The sequence below is a fragment of the Tupaia chinensis genome, unplaced genomic scaffold (assembly GCF_000334495.1).
Source record: "Tupaia chinensis unplaced genomic scaffold, TupChi_1.0 Scaffold148607_1, whole genome shotgun sequence".
Taxonomy (NCBI): Eukaryota; Metazoa; Chordata; class Mammalia; order Scandentia; family Tupaiidae; genus Tupaia; species Tupaia belangeri.
Window position 1 is genome coordinate 2,433,784 of NW_006208456.1, and position 18,185 is coordinate 2,451,968.

Below are 18,185 nucleotides of genomic sequence, written 5' to 3' on the forward strand. Positions count from 1 at the left end.
TATATATATTTTAAAGAGCTTTTTAAAAAATCCGTTTTCCTTTCCCGTGCTTTCTTTTGGAATTTGGGGTGAGAGACCTTGGAATCTGGTGATGAGAGATGGGCTTGTCTTTATTTCCCAGAAACAAACCAGGCTTAGTAGGGGCTGGAGATGGAGCAGAGGCGAGAGGCCCTCCGGTTTTCTCTTGTCTACCAGGAAAGCTAAGCTCCTCTTGGGCAGGAGACAGCAGAGCTGGGCTGGGACTCGGACCAGGGACAGAGTCTGGGTCATATTGTGGAGGATGCGGGACCTCCTTGGAGAGCATATTGGCATCAACACCACGTGACCCAGCGCAGAGGCAGGAATTAGGGGAAGCTGGAGGAATTTGAGTTTTGTTTTGTTCTGGCTTTTTGAAGAGGGGGGTTCTTTTCTAAGCAAACACTGGGACTTGAATGGTTCTAAGCAATCAGTTCTCCTGTTTGGCTTCAGCCAACCCACACTACCTGTGGGTCTCAGTTTCCCTGGTTTTGAAAAGGACTTGCACTTTAAATAAAAAGAATTATTTTACTTAACCTTATTAATTAATTAATTAAAATTTGACCAGAGAGGGACAGAATAAGGGTGGAGAAAGAGAGAGAGAGAGAGAGAGAAAGTGAGAAAGCAAGCCTCCAGGTCTGGGACGCAAACTGTTGTCAGCCACGTAGGAGTCCAGCACCCTTAATCACCACGCCACCTGCCGGCCCCAGGACTTATACTTTTTGATTGTTTATTTTGATGATCTGTTCATGGGTTCTTTATCAAGTGGTGGTAGAGAAATAGAAAGAAACAGATCTTCAAAATTCTGAAGAATAAACTTCCTGTATATATAGCATTCTACACCCGCCCCTCCCCCCCAAGCGAATAGGAAAAACGACTTAGAATCAAACCCGCCATTTCCTGTAAAGAGCACAATCTTTCTTTCTCACACACCCCGTGCAGTATCTCCCAAGATATTAAAGCTGACACTAGCCCAAGAGAGTGCTGGGCTCGGATTTGTACTTTTTGGTTGTGTTTGCTGAGGGCGAAGGTGCAGTGGTGAGGGATCTGAAACTCCTGTGCTGGCCCTAGGACCCAAATCTCAGGGGTCAAGCAAGGGGTATTTCATTTTCACAAGTTCAGTGCGTGGAAGCTGGACTGTTTTGCCTGTGGTCTTGTCGAAGAGGGTCCAGGAGAAAGGTCACCTGAAGCCTGGTGAAGTGAAGGTCTAAAGAGAGAAGAATTTATGTCTGTCTGCAAGTGGTTGTTGTTCTATGGGGGCCAGGAGGTGGCATGGTGGTTGAGGCACTGGGTTCCCACATGGCTGACCACTGTTTGAGTCCCAAACCTGGAAGCTTGCTTTCTCATTCTTCCTTTCTGTTTGTCTCTCTCTGATCCCAAAATGGAAGAATAATGATAATAAATAAAATGAAAAATAAATCTTTAAAAATAAATAAATAAAAGAGTCCTGTGACCCCCCAATATTGGAGACAAATTTCTACTTGCTGGCACATATTCGTTTGTGTGTCTTCCTAGGGTGCGAGAATGTAGCTTTTGCTAGATCCTTAAAGCAGTTTATGACACAAAGTAGGTCACTGTGAACAGGGAACGGGACCCCCGCCAGTGAGGCTGAGTCTGTGTGTGAGGTGGTTGGGAGGTGGTCCTTGCTTTCTGAGCCCAAGCAGGGACAGGGACCAGACTTCCAGCAGTGCTCTGGGGAGCCGGCAGGTCTGGGCAGCGGCCAGTGGCCGAGGTAGAGCAGGTGAGGGGAGCCGGGGATGGCCTGAGGGGCTGGGAAATTCAGTTGTTCCACTCTGCAGATTGGAGCCTGAGGCTGCACTTGACCTTCTGGTGAGTCTTCCAACTCCAAGTGGAATTTAGAGAATCAGATCTGGTGTCTGAGAGAAGCCCAGGAGGCAGGCCCAGGGGGTTGCGAGGCATATGCGTGGGGGCAGCACAAGGGCTTTCTAAAAATTCTTTCTTAACACCATCTCCCTCAAAACTCCTCCAGGAAGATTCCCAGCATGGAATGTCACCCAGGGCTGAAATCATGCCCACTCCCCCCACCACTGGAAGAGAAGTGTGGGCCCTTGGCCTTGAATAGAGGGGACTCCAGAAGGTTAAGCTACGAGTGTGTGTGTAAATGTGATGTGTGTGGGAGAGAGACAGAGACAGAGAGAGAGACCGTGTCCGGTGGTGCTGACCTGGGTTCGGGGTCCATCAGGCAGCGTGGGGAGAGCCATTCTGTGCACCCTGAGTGGGCTCTTTCCGTTTCTGAGGTCCTGAGTGTCTGGTTTTGCTCCCCTCAGGACAATTTTCACCTCCTATCAGCTAGAAGAGCTGGAGAAGGCCTTCAATGAGGCCCACTACCCAGACGTCTATGCCCGGGAGATGCTGGCCATGAAAACAGAGCTGCCAGAGGACAGGATACAGGTAACCGCCCTGCGTGCCTCTCGCCCATGACCCGCCTCCACCCCTGCTGCCATCGTGTCCCCTCCAAGGGCAGTGTCTGAAACTACTAGGGAGGCGCTGACCACCTACCTGTGTGAGGTGGGCCCTCTGGGGACGTGAGGCTTAGCAGGTGCAGCCAGGCCAGTGTCATAGACCGCAGGCTTCCCGAGGGGACCCGGTGTGTGAGACTGAGTGCTGGGTGGGGCTCGGGCCTTGAGCAGGGCTCTGTTGCAGCAGACATGGCCTCAGTACAGCTGTCTGTCATGGGGTCAGAGGCAGCCACAGGCCTCTTCAGGTGACTGTGAAGGGGAAGGTGGTTTCTAGAATTAGAAAAATTTAGTCATGATCCCTTGAGGTGGAGGCTGCCTCTCTTGCTTTCCCCATCTCCTCCATCCACCTGAGGCTCCTCTCTGCCCTGGGCCAAGCTCCGTGCAGCCCTGAGCTCCCGCTCCTTTACTACCGCCTTGGCTTCCAGCCCCTCCCCTCCCGGGCAGTTCTGTGACATAACCCGCCACTGCCCAGCCACCGATGGGGACAGCGTGTTCTCTGTGGCAGACTCAGGGCTTCCTTGCTGCGGCAACAGGATCTCCCCAAGTCCAGCTGGGCAGGATGGGGGCTGCTGAATCATTTCTCTGGGAGAAGATGAAGTCTGATTTTCTAGGCAGGGCGAAGAATAGGGGGAGGAACATTCCAGGAGATGTGGAGTTGCCTTAGGTGATCTCAACCTTAACGCTGCTCCCATCACCTGGGTGGTACAGAGAAGTTCACTGCTGTGGCTTGCGAGTGGGGATGGCGGTCTGGGTCCTGACTCCTCCAACCTGCTTCTGCCTCACCTCTCCTTCCCCTCCCCAGTCAAAGTCCTTGTGTCTCCAAGTGTGCTGTGTGCTGGTGGCTGGGGGCGAGGGGTGGCATGGGGTGTGCGTGTGGATGGGTGGGTGTCTAGAGCAGAAACTGAAGTGGTGTGGGTTGCTCTGCATGCCCTCATGAAGAACTAGAGAATGGGAGATGAGGTGATGAGCTGCTTTTCCAAAAGGGCCATTTTTCTCCCTAGAAATCTATTTCGAATTTCTGCTAGTGGCTTTAGACACTGACACTAACAATAAGCTCAATTATTCATAAGCAGATTAGGTTTGGTGCATTATCCACGGTGGCCTGGATCCACTGCCCTCTACCAAATTGGGTACTAGTGGGATGAGCTGAGTGCTGATTCTGAATCATGTGTGTGCATGCATGTGCAAGTGGGCACACGCATGAGTGAGCTGAGGCCTGGCCCCATGGATGCATGATGATGACCCCTGTTAGGCCTTTGGGAGCACAAAGTTGGCCACTACAAGTGGCTGTGGTGGGGTGGGGGGCTGGTCCATGTTTGCACCAGACCGGTAGGAAGGAAGAGCTGTCTCTCTCTTTTTGACTATAGGGTACATGCACTTACCAGAAAGACACACACACACACACACAGAGAGAGAGAGAGAGAGAGAGAGCTAGAGAGAGAGAGGGAAAGTGAGAAATCACCCCCCAGGGAGCACGGCCACACCGCAATCCCTTCTCCATTCTCCTCTCAGGTTTTTGGGCATGCATACACACGTGCTCAGCATGATTTTCAAGCTGCCAGGTCTGGAATTCAAACTGCAGGTAGCCATGTGGGATCCAGGGCCCTAGCCTCCATGGCACCTGCTGGCCCTAGGGAAGTGCTTCTCTCTTGCAGTGGGTTGTCTGCAAACCTGTCTGGCTGTGGAGGTGGATGGGTGGAAGCATACTGAGCTCAGAATTTTGGGGAGAGCCCCCTCAGCTGTGACAGTGTGCTACCCACACCCCGGCAGGCACGTGCCAGGCTTCCTTATGTTGCTGGGTTATCAATAGGGGAGTGTCTGAGGCCACCAGAACCAGCAATGAGGAGCTGGGCTGTGGAGGGCGGGATGGTCATTGCCCCAGAGCTCTGAGGATTGACGATGGTTTTGTGGATATGGGAGAAACGAGGAGTCTCTCATTCCCTTGAGCACCACATGGCTGAATGCCGCTCCCGGAGGTGCTTGAGAGTTGTCAAGTTGTCCTGCCCCAAAGTGTTCGGCAAAGTGCCCTGGGAAGGAGTTTGGTGTCTCAATAACCGCAGCTGTGACTTCCAGAGAAGTTTCCAGGCTTCAGGTGGTGTCCGACGTAAGGGGTGTGCACAGGAGAGGCGAGGGGTGTAGTGGTTAGGGCCACTGACTGCCCGGCTTCTCAGCCGGCCTTCACCTCCTGGGCTCCTAGTCCTGGTGTGCCGTGGGGTGACAGTGACACTCCCTCTCGGGCCGATGCAGGGAGCCATGTGTAAGGCGCTCAGAGCAGTGCCTGGCACACACACTTGCTCACCAGGGTCCAGCTCTGACCACATTAAATCCTAGTGGCAACGGAAGGGTTAGTCTTTTCAACCTGAGGAAACTGAGGCACATCATCTTCCTCAAGGCTGCACATGTAGTAACTGGGTAACATGAAACGCGAACCCAGGCCTGAATCTAAAGCCACATTCCCCCATCTGGCCTCTTGGCTTTGAAGTTTTTGTTTAACTTGAGGCTAGGGGAACAGGCTGGCTTGAAGTCAGGTGAGAGGAAGGTCAGAACTCTTTTTATTTTTTTAAAGAATTATTTTTTGAATTTTATTATTATTATTATTTTAAAATTTGACCAGAGAGACAGAGAGAGAGGGAAAGTAAGAAAGCAAGCCACCAGGTCTGGGTCTCAAACCACAGTCAGCCATGTGGGAATCCAGTGCCTTAACCACCATGCCATCTGCCAGCCCCCACAACTCCTTTATTAAAATAATATTTATTGGGTACCAGGCTCTGTTATAAAAACCAAACCTACAACTCACGTATAACAGAATTACTTTTTTGAATGGGAAAATTCAGGTTGAGTATCCCTAACTCAGAAATCCAAACTCCAGAGCATTCCAAAATCCAAAGCTTTTTGAGCAGCAGCATAACACTCCAAGCAGAAAATTCACACCTGACTTCGTGTGACAGGTCACAGTCAAAAGACTGCGATACAAGAATATTGTGTAGAATTACTTTCAGACTATGTGTACAAGGTATATATGAAACATACATGAAGTTCATGTTTAATTTGGGTCTTATTCCCAAGATATCTTGTTATGTAAGCGCAAATATTCCAAAATTCGGGGGAAAAAAATCCCACATTCAAAACACTCTGGTGTCAGGTGCCTTGAATAGGGATATTCAACCTCTTGTACATTCTCATTTTACAAATGAAGAAGCTGAGGCACAGAGGCCAGAATTCAGGCCCCAGGCCCTTTATACTCCAGAGAACAGGGTTCACCCTGTTGCCTTTCTTCCTCCTATTTCCCTTGGGACAGAGTGGGAGTGATCTAAGACAGAAAGCCACCCCTGCAGAGCCAGCCCCTCCCTGCCCTGCTCTGGGTCAGAGGCCTGTGTGTGTGTGTGTGTGTGTGTGTGTGCGTGCGCACTGGCGTTGAGGTTGAAGGGGAAGTAATTAGAGGTTCCAAGCGTGGAGTTGGAATTCCTCAAGGTGAAACGCAGAGGCGATCAGACTGGCTGTCACGGTAGGCCTTAGTTCTGGCTCTGACACCCAGCAGGTGTGGCAGAGGCCAGGCTATTTCCCATCTCTGGGCTTCACTGTCCTCACCTGTGAAAGGGAGGCGGACCCCTCCAGCTTCCTCAGGGTCACCTCCCCTCAGCAGGCCCTGAGGCTGGCTGCCATGGATGGACTGGATCTGTGGGACAGGTGGAGTTTAACAATCAGGTGGACAGCTGGGACGCACAGTCCTGTTTGGCCAACCCAAGTAAACCCTTGGATATAGCTGAGGTTGTCAGATACCTGATGAGAGTCCCCACGGTGCTTATAAAAGGTCAGATGAGGCCAGCAGGTGTTTAAAGACACTAGAGGGAACCAGCAGCTAGCGTAATGGCTATGTCGCTGGACTCCCACGTAGTCGACCGCGGTTCACATCTCGGACCCCGTGGCTTAAGACTCATGCCGGGCACGCGTGTGCGTGCCAAAGATCCCGAGAGGAGAATGGAGGAGAAGGGATTGCGGCATGGCCATCCCCCCTGGGGGGTGATTTCTCGCTTTCTGTCTCTCTGTCTCTCTCTGTCTGTCTGGCGAGCACACGCACCCTATAGCAAAAACCTCTCCAAAAAAAATAAACCGCGCTAGATTCCCATGTGGCCCACTGTGGTTTGAGTCTTGAAACTGGCGGCTTGTTTTCTTGCTTTCCCTTTCTCTCTCTCTCTCTCTCTGTGTCTCTGTTTGGTCAAACTGAAAAATAATAACAAATGGAATCAAATAAAAATAAATAATTCTTGGGATCAGCAGTTAGCGTAATGGCTATGTTGCTGGACTCTCATGTAGTTGACCGTGGTTCAAGTCCTGGACCCGGTGGCTTAAACTCACGCCGGGCACGTGTGCGTGTGTGCCCGAGATCCTGAGAGGAGAAGGGATTGCGGCGTGGCCATCCCCCTGCGGGGTGATTTCTTGCTTTCTGTCTCTCTGTCTCTCTCTGTCTTTCTGGCAAGTGCACGTGCCCTATAGAAAAAACCTCTCCAAAAAAAAGAAGAAAAAATTCTTTAAAAAATAAAGTCAGACAAGCCTATTTCTTTTTTTTAAATAATTATTTTATTTAACTTTATTTAATTATTTTAATTTGACCAAGGAGAGATGAGAGAGAGAGGGAGAGAGAGAGAGAGATAGACAGAGAAAGCAAGCCACCAGGTCTGGGACTCGAACCGTGGTCGGCCATGTGGGAGTCCAGTGTCCTTAACCACCACACCACCTGCTGTCCCCACAGACATGCCTATTTCTAACCTGTATTTTACTGCCAGCAAGCCAATTACTCATTTGTGAAATAATAATATTGTCTGGAATGGTAATTTTGTAAAAGTAGTGTCGACACTGGCATTTATTAAGGACTCACCACTGTCCCAGACAGTAAGTGCTTCCCATGCCTTGCTTTGGAACTAATTCCTTAATTCTCATACTAACCAGATGAGTCAGATTTCATTCTCCTCCCCAGTTTGTAGATCAGGAAACCGAGGGGCTGGGAAGGAAGGCAGGTAGGAGACTGGGGTTCAAACCCAGTACTCAACTACTGCCCTGCGAGATCCAGCCTGTGAGGTGGCAGTGGGAGATGCTGGGTTAGCCCCAAGCTGTAGAGGGAGAGTTCCTCTGCCTTTGTGCTCGGAAAGTAAGAATCCCTTCACGTGGGCCAGCAGGAGGCAGGGAGGTTAAGGTACTGGATCCCACAGGGCCAACTGCATGGTTCGAGTACCAGACCTAACAGCTTGAAAAACACGCCAGGTGTGTGTGTGTGTGTGTGTGTGTGTGTGTGTGTGTGTGTATGCAGGAGAACGGAGAAGGGACTGGAGTGTGGTCATCATGGGGGGTAATTTCTCTCCCTTTCCCTCTTCCTCTCTCTCTGGAGAGTATACATGCCCTGTAGAAAAATCTTAAAAACAATTCCCCCCCCCCTTGCTCTAAATCTCTCGGGCTTGATCATTAAAGGGAGAGAAAAACTTCCAAGTCTCCAGGATAAACTCAGACACACAATCCTTTTCGTGTCTCCAAAAAAAAAGCCATGATGAGACATTGTGGAAGCCAGTACCCAGATGTTAGCCCTAGGAGAGGAGAACTACGTTTTTAGATGAACTTTATCTCCTCTTTGGGGTCACTTGTTACTAGGATTGCAAAACTCTGGTGTTTGATGTAGTCACCTATTTGTTTACTGTATATTTTTTCTTGACAAAAGTCACACCAGGGGCTGGCAGGTGGCATGGAGGTTAAGGGCACTGGACTCCCACACGGCCTACTGCAGTTTGCGTAGCCAAGACCTGGCGGCTTGCTTTCTCACTCCCTCCACCCCTCTCACTCTGTCCCTCTCTGGCCAAATTAGAATGAATAAATAAATAAATAAAGTTTAATTTTTAAAAGTTCTTAAAAAAAGAAGTCACACCAGACATTACAGAGCAATGGTGGGAATCTCCCTCTCAACCCATCCTAGCAGCTTTGTGTACTCTTAACAGCTTTCCCCTTAAAAAGAGGGAAAATGCAATTCAAATAGGAGTTTGTTTTGGCACATTTTAAAAAAATCCATGCATAGTTTTTTCAATAACATGCATTTTAATGAAATTTGAGCACTCCTCATAGGGATCCTCTGACTAGCGCTGTTTAACTGTGCCTCTTTTTTTTTTTTTCCCTCTGGTAGGTGGCATGGTGGTTAAGGTCCTGGACTTCCTCCTGGGTGACCATGATTCTAGTCCTGAACCTGACAGCTTGCTTTCTCACTTTCCCTTTCTCTCGCTCACTGGTCAAATAAAAATAAATAAATAAATAAATAAAATAATAAATAATGCTTAAAAAAGAAATACTTATTTAATTTTATTTATTTGTTATTTTTTAAAGAATCATTTTATTTTATTTTATTTATTCATTTTAATTTGACCAGAGAGGGATAGAGTGAGAAAGAGAAAGAGAGAGTCACAGAAAGAGAGAGAGAGATAAAGTGAGAAAGCAAGGGGAACCAGCAGTTAGCGTAATGGCTATGTCGCTGGACTCCCACATAGTCGACCGTGGTTCGCCTCCCGGACCCGGTGGCTTAAAACTCACACTGGGCATGTGTGTGTGCGTTCCCAAGATCCAGAGAGGAAAATGGAGGAGAAGAGATTGCGGCATGACCATCCCCCCTGGAGGGTGATTTCTCGCTTTCTATCTCTCTGTCTCTCTGTTTGGGGAGCGCATGTGCCCTATAGCAAAAACCTCTCCAAAAAAAAAAAACGTGAGAAAGCAAGCTGCTAGGCCTAGGAATTGAACTGCTGTTGGCCATGTGGGAGTCCAGTGCCCTTAGCCACCAAACTACCTGTTGGCCCCTATCTATTATTACTTTTTAAATTCGCTATAGGGCATGTACACTCACCAGAAAGGAGAGTGATAAAGCAAGCCACCGGGTCTAGGACTAAACTGCTGTCAGGCATGTGGGATTCCAATGCCTTAGCCACCACGCCACCTGCTGGCCCCAAATCTGCCTCTTTTAAAGTGCTCCTCGCCAAGGGTATGGCAAAGTATCAGTGGGTTATGTTCCAGAAAAAGGGTTTGCGGTGTACCTCAGCCCAGGATATTGATTAGAATGATCCAGACAGAGGTCAGATGGTGGTACAGTGGTAAAAGGCCGTGTTCTGTGGAACTGACCCACAGGGGAGGGTTCTGTGTTCACATCCAGAGACTTCTGCTTTTATTTATTTATTTATTTTTATAGGTTTTTGCTATAGGGCACATGCGCTCGCCAGACAGACAGAGAGAGACGTAGAGACAGAAAGTGAGAAATCACCCCCTGGGGGGATGGCCACACCACAATCCCTTCTCCTCCATTCTCTTCTCAGGATCTTGGGCACGCACACGTGCCTGGCGTGAGTTTTAAGCCACCAGGTCCGGGATGCGAACCGCGGTTGACTATGTGGGAGTCCAGCAACATAGCCATTACGCTAAATGCTGGTCCCCCTGACATCCAGAGACTTCTTTGCACGAGTCCATGATCCAGGGCTGGCTGGGGCTAGGGGTTGATCACAGCATTAAGTCCCTATTGGGGTGCTGTCTCCCTGTCTGTATCTCTATGTCTCTCTTGCTCATGGAAGATGTGAACAAATTTTAAAAACAGAATATGGGGCAGCCAGTGATGTGCTGGTTAGGGCGGCTGAATCCCACATGGTTGACTGCATGGTTAAAGTCCTGGACCCAGTGACTTGAAAAACACACCAGGCGCACGTACATGGGTTCACAAAATCCTGAGAGGAGAATGGAGGAGAGGGGATTGTGGCGTGGGTGTCTTCCCTGGGGAGTGACTTCTCACTTTCTTTCTCTTTGTCTCCAGGAGAGTGCAGGACCCTATAGCAAAAATAAAAACAAATGAACAAAAAAATAAAGGAATAAAGACAAAGAAAATAGAATGATCAGGGCTGCCTTAAAAATATCTATGCAAGGGCCAGCAGGTGGCATGGTGGTTAAGGCCCTGGGCTCCCACATGCCTGATCGCGGTTCAAGTCCTGGACTTGGCAATTTGCTTTCTCACTTTCCTCCATCTCTGCTTTCTTTCTTTTTCTTTTTCTTTTTTGAGAGATTTTGCTATAGGGTGCGTGCACTTGTTGGAGAGACAGAGAGAAAGTGAGAAATTCCCCCCCCCCCGCAGCAGGGGTTGGCCACACCACAATGCCTTCTCTTCTAGTCTCTGGGATTTGGAACATGCACACAAACACGCCTGGAGTGTTTCAAGCCACCAGGTCTGGGACTTGAACCATGGTTGACTACATGGGAATCCAGTGATGTAACCATTACACCCTCTGCTCTACATTACATTCCCTCAATCTGTCTTTCTGGCGAGTACATGTGCCCTATAGCAAATTTAAAAATAATAAATAATTAATAAAATTACATTTAAAAAACATATTTTCATGTGCGGCTCCACATCCAGCAATTCTAACTTGATTGGTTTGGAAAGCAGCTTTGGCATGTGTGTGTGTGTGTGTGTGTGTGTGTGTGTGTGTGTTTTTAATTATTTAATTAATTAATTTTAATTTGACCAGAGGAGGAGGGGAGAGAGAGAGAAAGTGACAAGGCAAGCCTCCAGGTCCAGGACTCAAACTGTGGTGGGCCATGTGGGAGTCCAGAGCCACCTGCCAGCCCCAGCACCTGTATGTTCCTGTCTTTAAATCTTGGCAGGTGATTCTTGTACAGTCAGTGTAAAAATACTAAGTTGAAGCTCAGGATGTGGTTTCTGTGTTTTAAATGAATTAATGAAGTTTTAGGGTGAGATGAGAACCACAATGGCCTGTCAGGTATGGGGGAAGGATGCTGGGGATTGGGGAGTTGCTCCGAAACGTGGGCAGAGCTGCCCCCTAGTGGACATTAGGGGCTGCGGCAAGGCCCGGTTTCTCTGAGCCGGAGGGTTGGACGGAATGTGTTGAAACAGTGTCGGAAGCGCTGAGTGGGTGTGGAGAGCGGAAGCCCTTAAATCACGTCAGCAGTGAGCCCAGACTCATCAGCTCCCAGCCAGAGGAGAGGAGAGCAGCTCAGTGAATGTGACGGACGCTGCCATGTGGCTGATAAAGCCAGACCTGACAGCATGTGGCAAGATTTGAAGGCAGGGCTTGGGGTATCCAGAGCTGAATGTGCAAGGGCATCTGTCGTGGAAAATGTCTCCTTTAGCGGGTGATCTGGAAGGACTGCAGAGGGTCTCCCAGGAGGGAAGGAGCCCTGGGCATGTTGTCTTGCGGGGATATCAGGATGGGCGCTTGCAGGACAGAAACAGCATGATGATGTGGAGACAAGAGGAGTGGCAGGGCACAGCCAGGGCCACTCATGCTGGCCACCCACGTGGAGGGAGGGAGAGAGGAGTTCCTGGCCTGCCTGCTGGGCATCTGCAGCAGAAGAGCATCCATTTGGCAAGAAGTCCTTCCCCAGCCCTGCCTACCCTGGAGGCACCACGCTCTCTGCAGCTCGGGGCGGCACCTGCCAGACCAGCTGTTGACAGCTGGAGGCATCATCCTGCATGTGCTTTCTGAGCACCGCTGGGGCACCACCTCTGAGGGGATGTGTAATAGGACCCTAGGCTTGTTCCCAAACTGGAAAATGCTCCAACTCCCTCTGCCTGCAGCTCCAAACCTGGTGACTCTGGGTGTTACTTTAGGCCCTTCTCAGGTTTTAGTCCTCGCTGTGTGAGGCTTCTCCTGAAGAGTTTGGCCAGGACTCCCATGGGACAGAAGCAGTCTCCTCTAGAAAGTGGGTGGTCATGGGACCAGCAGATAGCATAATGGTTAAGTCACCAGACTCCCGTGTAGTCAACTGTGGTTTGAGTCCCAGACCCAGTGACTTGAAAATCACAACCGCACGTATGTGTGTGTGTGTGTGCATGTGTGTGTGCATGTGCCCAAAATCCCAAGAGGAGAGTGGAAGAGAGGGGACTGCAGTGTGGCCCTACCCCAGGGGGTGATTTTTTGCTTTCAGTCTCTGTCTCTTTGGTGAGCGCACACACCCTATAGCAAAAATCTCTCTTTAAAACAAGAAAGAAAGAGGGTGGTTGGGAAAGTGAGTGAGAGAGGGATTAAAGGAACATTACGGGCTTGTCAGACTAAGAGCCCAAGCAGGACAAGGGGCCTAAATCCTCAGAAGGAATCTCAAAGGCAGAAGGTAAGAGGAGCTGGTTTTGTCTGAAAAGTCTATTTGCTAAAAATCTTGTGTGTTTGTCCACGGAGGTCCGTCATACATCAGAGCAGTGTGTTTTAGCTCATAGTACCTGCCAGGCATTTCCCACTCACGATTTTGTTAATTTTTATGACAAACTGGGAGGAAGTGGTATCAGGGAGTAGCTGAGGAACAAGGAGCTCAGAAAGGTCAAGAAATACACCCAGGGTGACCAGCAGTTAGCGTAATGGCTGTCACTGGACTCCCACATAGTCGACCGCGGTTCGTGTCCCAGACCCGGTGGCTTAAAACTCTTGCCAGGTGTGTGTGCATGCGTCCCCAAGATCTCGAGAGGAGAATGGAGGAGAAGGGATTGTGGCGTGGCCATCCCCCCTGGGGGGTGATTTCTCGCTTTCTATCTCTCTGTCTCTCTCTGTCTGTCTAGTGAGCATACGCGCCCTATAGCAAAAACCTCTCCAAAAAAAAGAAATACACCCAGGGGGAAGGCCTTGTAGCCTAGTGGTTAAGGAACCTCATCCCACATGGGTGACCGTGATTAGGGCCCTGGAGGCTTGAAAAACACACTGGGCATGTGTGTGTGCATGCCCAAAACGCAGGTAGGATGAGGAGAGGGGAGTGCAGTATGACCACACTCCACTGGGGGGGGTCTCTTTCTCTCTCCTGAGTGCCCTCTGGCAATTCGGGGAAAATAAAGGAAAAAGAAATGTACCCATAGCCTCAAAGGCTGCTAGAGGCAGAGCAGAGATTTCCAGTCTAGGTCTTTGAGCTTCTGAATCATGGACCCTCACAGGGAGTGTGGGCCCTGTGTGTGTATTCCTCATTATTTTACTTATTTGTTTATATTTATTTATTTTGAGAGAGATTTTTGCTATAGGACACATATGCTCACTGGAGACAAGAGACAGAAAGCAAGAAATCACCTCCTGGGGGGATGGCCAGGCCACAATCCCTTCTCCTCCATTCTCCTCTCAAATTTTGGGCACGAACAAGTGCCCAGTGTGTTTTAAGCTGCTGGGTCTGGGACTCGAACCACGGTCAACTAGTAACATAACACGGGAGTCTAGTAACATAACCATTACGCCATCTGCTGGTCCCCTTGTGTGTATATTCTTGTGCCTGGGATACATATTAGAAATGCTTGGCTTGGGTGAGGGGGGCAGCAGGTGGCAAGGTGGTTATGAGGGTTGGATTCCCACATAACTGACCAGGGTTTGAGTCCTGGACCTGGCATCTTGCTTTCTCTCTCTCTCTCTGTGTCTCTCACTCTGTCCCTTTCTGGTCAAGTTAAATAAATAAACAAAAATAAACAAACAAATAAATACAAGAATATTTAAAAAGAAATAAGAAATGCTTGGTTTGGGCCAACAGATGGTGTGGAGGTTAAGTGCTTCATCCCACATGGCTGACTGCATGGTTCAAGTCCTGGACCTGGCAGTTTGAAAATCACACTGGGTGCATGTGCGTACATGCCTCAAATCCCGAGGACACTGGAAGACAAGGGACTGTGGGATGATCATCCCCCCTGGGAGGTGATTTCTCACTTTCCCTCCCTCTCTCTCTGGCAAATACATGCTCCCTATTGCAAAAAAAAAAAAAAAAAAAGAAGAAGAAGAAGAAGAAATGTTTGGTTTTCCAGATTTCCAGATGCCTAGAAAGGAGACCAGTCTATCTGTACTACAATACTACAGCCCAAAGGTTCGCCCTACCTGTTCCCCTCCCCCTGGAATCATCTAGTTGTTGTTATTGCCAGCCCAGCCTTGCTAAAGGGCATGCGGAGGAGGCCAGAGGGACAGGTAATGCCATCGATTAACCTGCCCTTTGGGCAGGCTCCCATTGATTTTCTGCACCTCCCCTGAAATAATAACTACCATTTATTGAGCCCTTTCTGATTTGAGGCACTTTCACTTATTTCATTTAATCCTAAGAACAGCCCTGGAAAGGAGGCATTCTTTTTTGTTTGAAGGACTGGAGACCGAGAGAAGTTGAGCAGCTTGTCCTAGATCACACAGCAACTTTTCTGAGCTAGAAATTCCCGTTCAGCACTGGCTGACCTCATGCTTCTTGTCAACTTTTAAGCTCTGCACTCATGCTCACTGCATCCAGGAAGAGGAAGGTGAATGTAAAGAGTGATTAGAGTTCATTCTTGTTCATCCTTTTTCTTTTCTTTCTTTTTTTTTTGGTAGGGGAGGAGATTTTTGCTGTAGGGTGCGTGCACTCTCCGGAGAGACAGAGAGATGAAAAATGAGAAATCACCCCCCCCTAGGGGGGATGGCCACGCTGCAATCTCTTCTCCTCCATTCTCCCCTCAGGATTTTAGGTGCACACACACGTGCCCCGCGTGAGTTTTAAGCCACTAGGTCTGTGACTTGAATTGTGGCTGACTATGTGGGAGCCCAGCAACGTAACCATTATGCCACTTGCTGGTTCTGGTTAGGGTTAATTCTAATTCCCCCAATGCACTAACGCCATGGCTTCACTGCCAACTGTCCTAAAAAAGAAATGGTTTGGCTGTCCGGGTTTCCTCCATAAACTGGAGCAGCATCTGGTCTTCGCTGACAGCCAGGCATTCCAGGCGCCCATAACTGGGGGTCTGGATGGCTCCAGTTTGAGTGGCCAGCTGGCACCAGCTCCCCTGGGAGAGTATCTGTGGGTAAAGTCTGATCTATGGACCAATCATCCATTTGCCCAAATTCGGAGACTAGGAGAATGGCCTGAGGTGGTCTGAATCCTGAGTCTGCACCCCTTCCTTGGTTTCCTGAAGATGCTCCCTCAATCTGGGAGCCCCATCTCAGGCTCAGGGACCTCATGGGGACGCCAGGGCCACACCCCTTACAGGTATCTGCACTGAGGTGGGCATGGTATCCCTGTCTCTGTACACTCCACAAGGCCTTCTCCAGAACCACTGCCTCCAAGCCATGTTGAAAATGAGAAGTTCTTTTTTTTTTTTTTTTTTGAGAGGTTTTCACTATAGGGCGCGTGTGCTCGCCAGACAGAGACATAGAGACAGAAAGTGAGAAATCACTTCCCGGGGGGGATGGCCACACCGCCATCCCTTCTCCTCCATTCTCCTCTTGGGATCTTGGGCACACACGCACACGCACCCGGCGTGAGTTTTAAGCCACCGGGTCTGGGACGCGAACCGCAGTCGACTACGTGGGAGTCCAGCAACATAGCCATTACGCTAACTGCTGGTTCCCAAAAATAGAAAGTTCTTTTAGAAATTTGGCATCAGAACCCATTTGGTGGCAAAAAATGGACCTAACTTCATGCAGTTTCTTTATCCCTCTTAGTGGAGTACACATACACACTTTGCTGCAGAAATCAAAACTGATGGGCTTGGGGCCAGCAGGTAGCTAATGGTTGTGGCACTGGACTCCCACATGACTGACCACGGTTCGAGTCCCAGACCTGGTGACTTGAAACTCATGCTGGGCACGTGTGCGTGCGTGCCCAAAGTCCTGAGAAGAGAATGGAGGAGAAGGAATTGCAGCATGGCCATCCCTTCTGGGGGGTCATTTCTAATCTCTCCATCTCTCTCTGTGTCTCCAGTATACATCCCATTGCAAAAATGTCTCTTAAAAAAACAAACAAGCAAAAAACCTCGATGGGTTTGATTACAAGGCGCCATAAAACATGTGGTATGGGCATCGCGGCTTTCTTTTTTCCTAGGTTCCTGCCGTAGGGCACATGTACTTACTAGAAAGAGAGAGAGACAGAGAGAGGAAAAGTGAGAATTCACCTCCCCCCGGGGGAGGTCACACCACAATCTCCTCTCCTTCATTCTCGATGCACACACACTTGTGCCCAGCATAATCTTCAGGTCCATAATCAGGTCCAGGGCTGGAACCGGAGTCAGCCATGTGGAAGTCCAGTGCCTTAACTAGCATGCCACCAGCTGCCCCTCCAAATCCAAAATTTTCTCCAGTCTGACTCCATGGGCTCCAGCGAAGGGGCTGTAGCCTTGTCTTTAAAGCACTGTATCCAGGCAGTACAGGTCGTCTCTGAGCAGGAAGCACATGGCTTGCCTCTGTCCATAGAGAAGACCTGCCCGACCCTCTGTGGGCAGATGTAGGACATGGAATTCCATCACCAGGGGCCCCGGGCTCCAACCTTTGCTGTCATCTGAGAGGTGGATGAAACCAGAAGTCACAGACTTCATGTGGATTGATTTTAGACTTTTCCTCTGCGGGCAAAGGCAGCGTGAAGCAAGTGGGTACTTGCAGAGGGCCACCAAGTGCTAATGGGAGGGAGATGGGGCAGGGCAGGCATCCTGGAGACATCTGGGGAGAGGTGTAAACGGCTGGAGCCAGGCCAGGACCAAGGCAGCGCCGGGCTGACTGCTATGGCTGCCTGCTCTACTCCTCAGTGGTCTTCAGATGATCCCAACCCTTTCCTTAGCAGGGACCACCCAGAGCTGTCAGCCCCACTGGAGAGCCTTGCACCTGTGCTTCCCAGATCCCCAGGAGGGCTCATGAGCAACTGCAGGTGCCAAACCAGTGGTGGCAAGGATGACCTGCTCAGAGGTGGCACCACCCAGGGTGGGATGGACGATCATTTTTCTTTTTAAAGTTCACTTTTTTTCCTTTATGAGAGAGAAAAGTACCTTCAACAGGGTCTTGGGACATGGATTCTCCCCCTAGTCTTCCAGCTAGCCAGGATCACAGGTGCAGGTGCCCCTGGTATGCTCGGGTCGCCCACGGATCCCAACAGGGCCTACCACATGGCTCTAGCATTGCTCAGCGCCATCGGCCATCTACGCTGGCCCCATTTTCCAACAGCACTGGGTGGGTGAGGAGGTGGAGTGGCATGGCGTGGGAGACCTTGTTGCTCCCATTTTGAGAAGCTCCTGGTTGTTTACAAAAGAAGTGCCAAAACAGGATTACGCACGTTTGGGTCAACTGAAAAGTGTGTTTGGGGCAGTCGGTCTTGCCGCACCTGCATTTCTGAAAGCGCTTGCAGGGTGCGAGGCGGGTCAGGGCGCCCCCTGCCGGGCGTGGTCGGCCGCTCTCGGCCGCAGACTCCGGGCTGCGGTGAGTCGCCGGGCGCTCACTCCGCCACCCAGTGCGTGAACCGCGGGATCGCACGAACCCAAAGCACCCGGGCCCAGTACGGGCTCCCGGCCGCCGTGGCAACAAAGGGTTAAGCTGTCAGCGGCGCGATGTTAAACAGGTGTCAAAGGCGCCCCATATATCTGCAGATTGAAATCAAATTCTTTGCCGTATAAAAAGATAAATTACCCAGGCGCTGCCGCGCGTCCCACTCATCACGCCAGCGCCAGACGGCAAGCAATTTTTTTTTTTAATGTGCTAACGACCTAATCAAGCAATCAAGTCGGAGAAGATTGCAGAGTGACCGGGGCAGCCATCTGCCGGCGAGCCCCGCATTCATTTCCGCGCCCCTGCGCGGGGCGGGGGCCGGGAAGGGAGCTGCTGGGGGGAAGAGGGGAAAAAAATCCTAAACAAATTAACACCCAATTTTCCCCGTCTAATTAGTTAAATGAGAAGTGTTTGGGGTCCCCGGGGAGGGGGAGCGGCTCCCCGC

General features: G+C 50.0%; 1 protein-coding gene across 2 annotated transcripts in view; it reads left to right on the top strand.

The window, feature by feature from the left end:
* Window positions 1-18,185, top strand: part of VSX2 (visual system homeobox 2) — a 28,046-nt gene that overhangs the window by 7,292 nt on the left and 2,569 nt on the right. For both annotated transcript variants that reach the window (XM_014585013.2, XM_006170540.3), the window contains exon 3: window positions 2,304-2,427. In XM_014585013.2, the coding sequence (XP_014440499.1) occupies window positions 2,304-2,427 (124 nt within the window). The remainder of the gene's footprint in view (window positions 1-2,303; window positions 2,428-18,185) is intronic.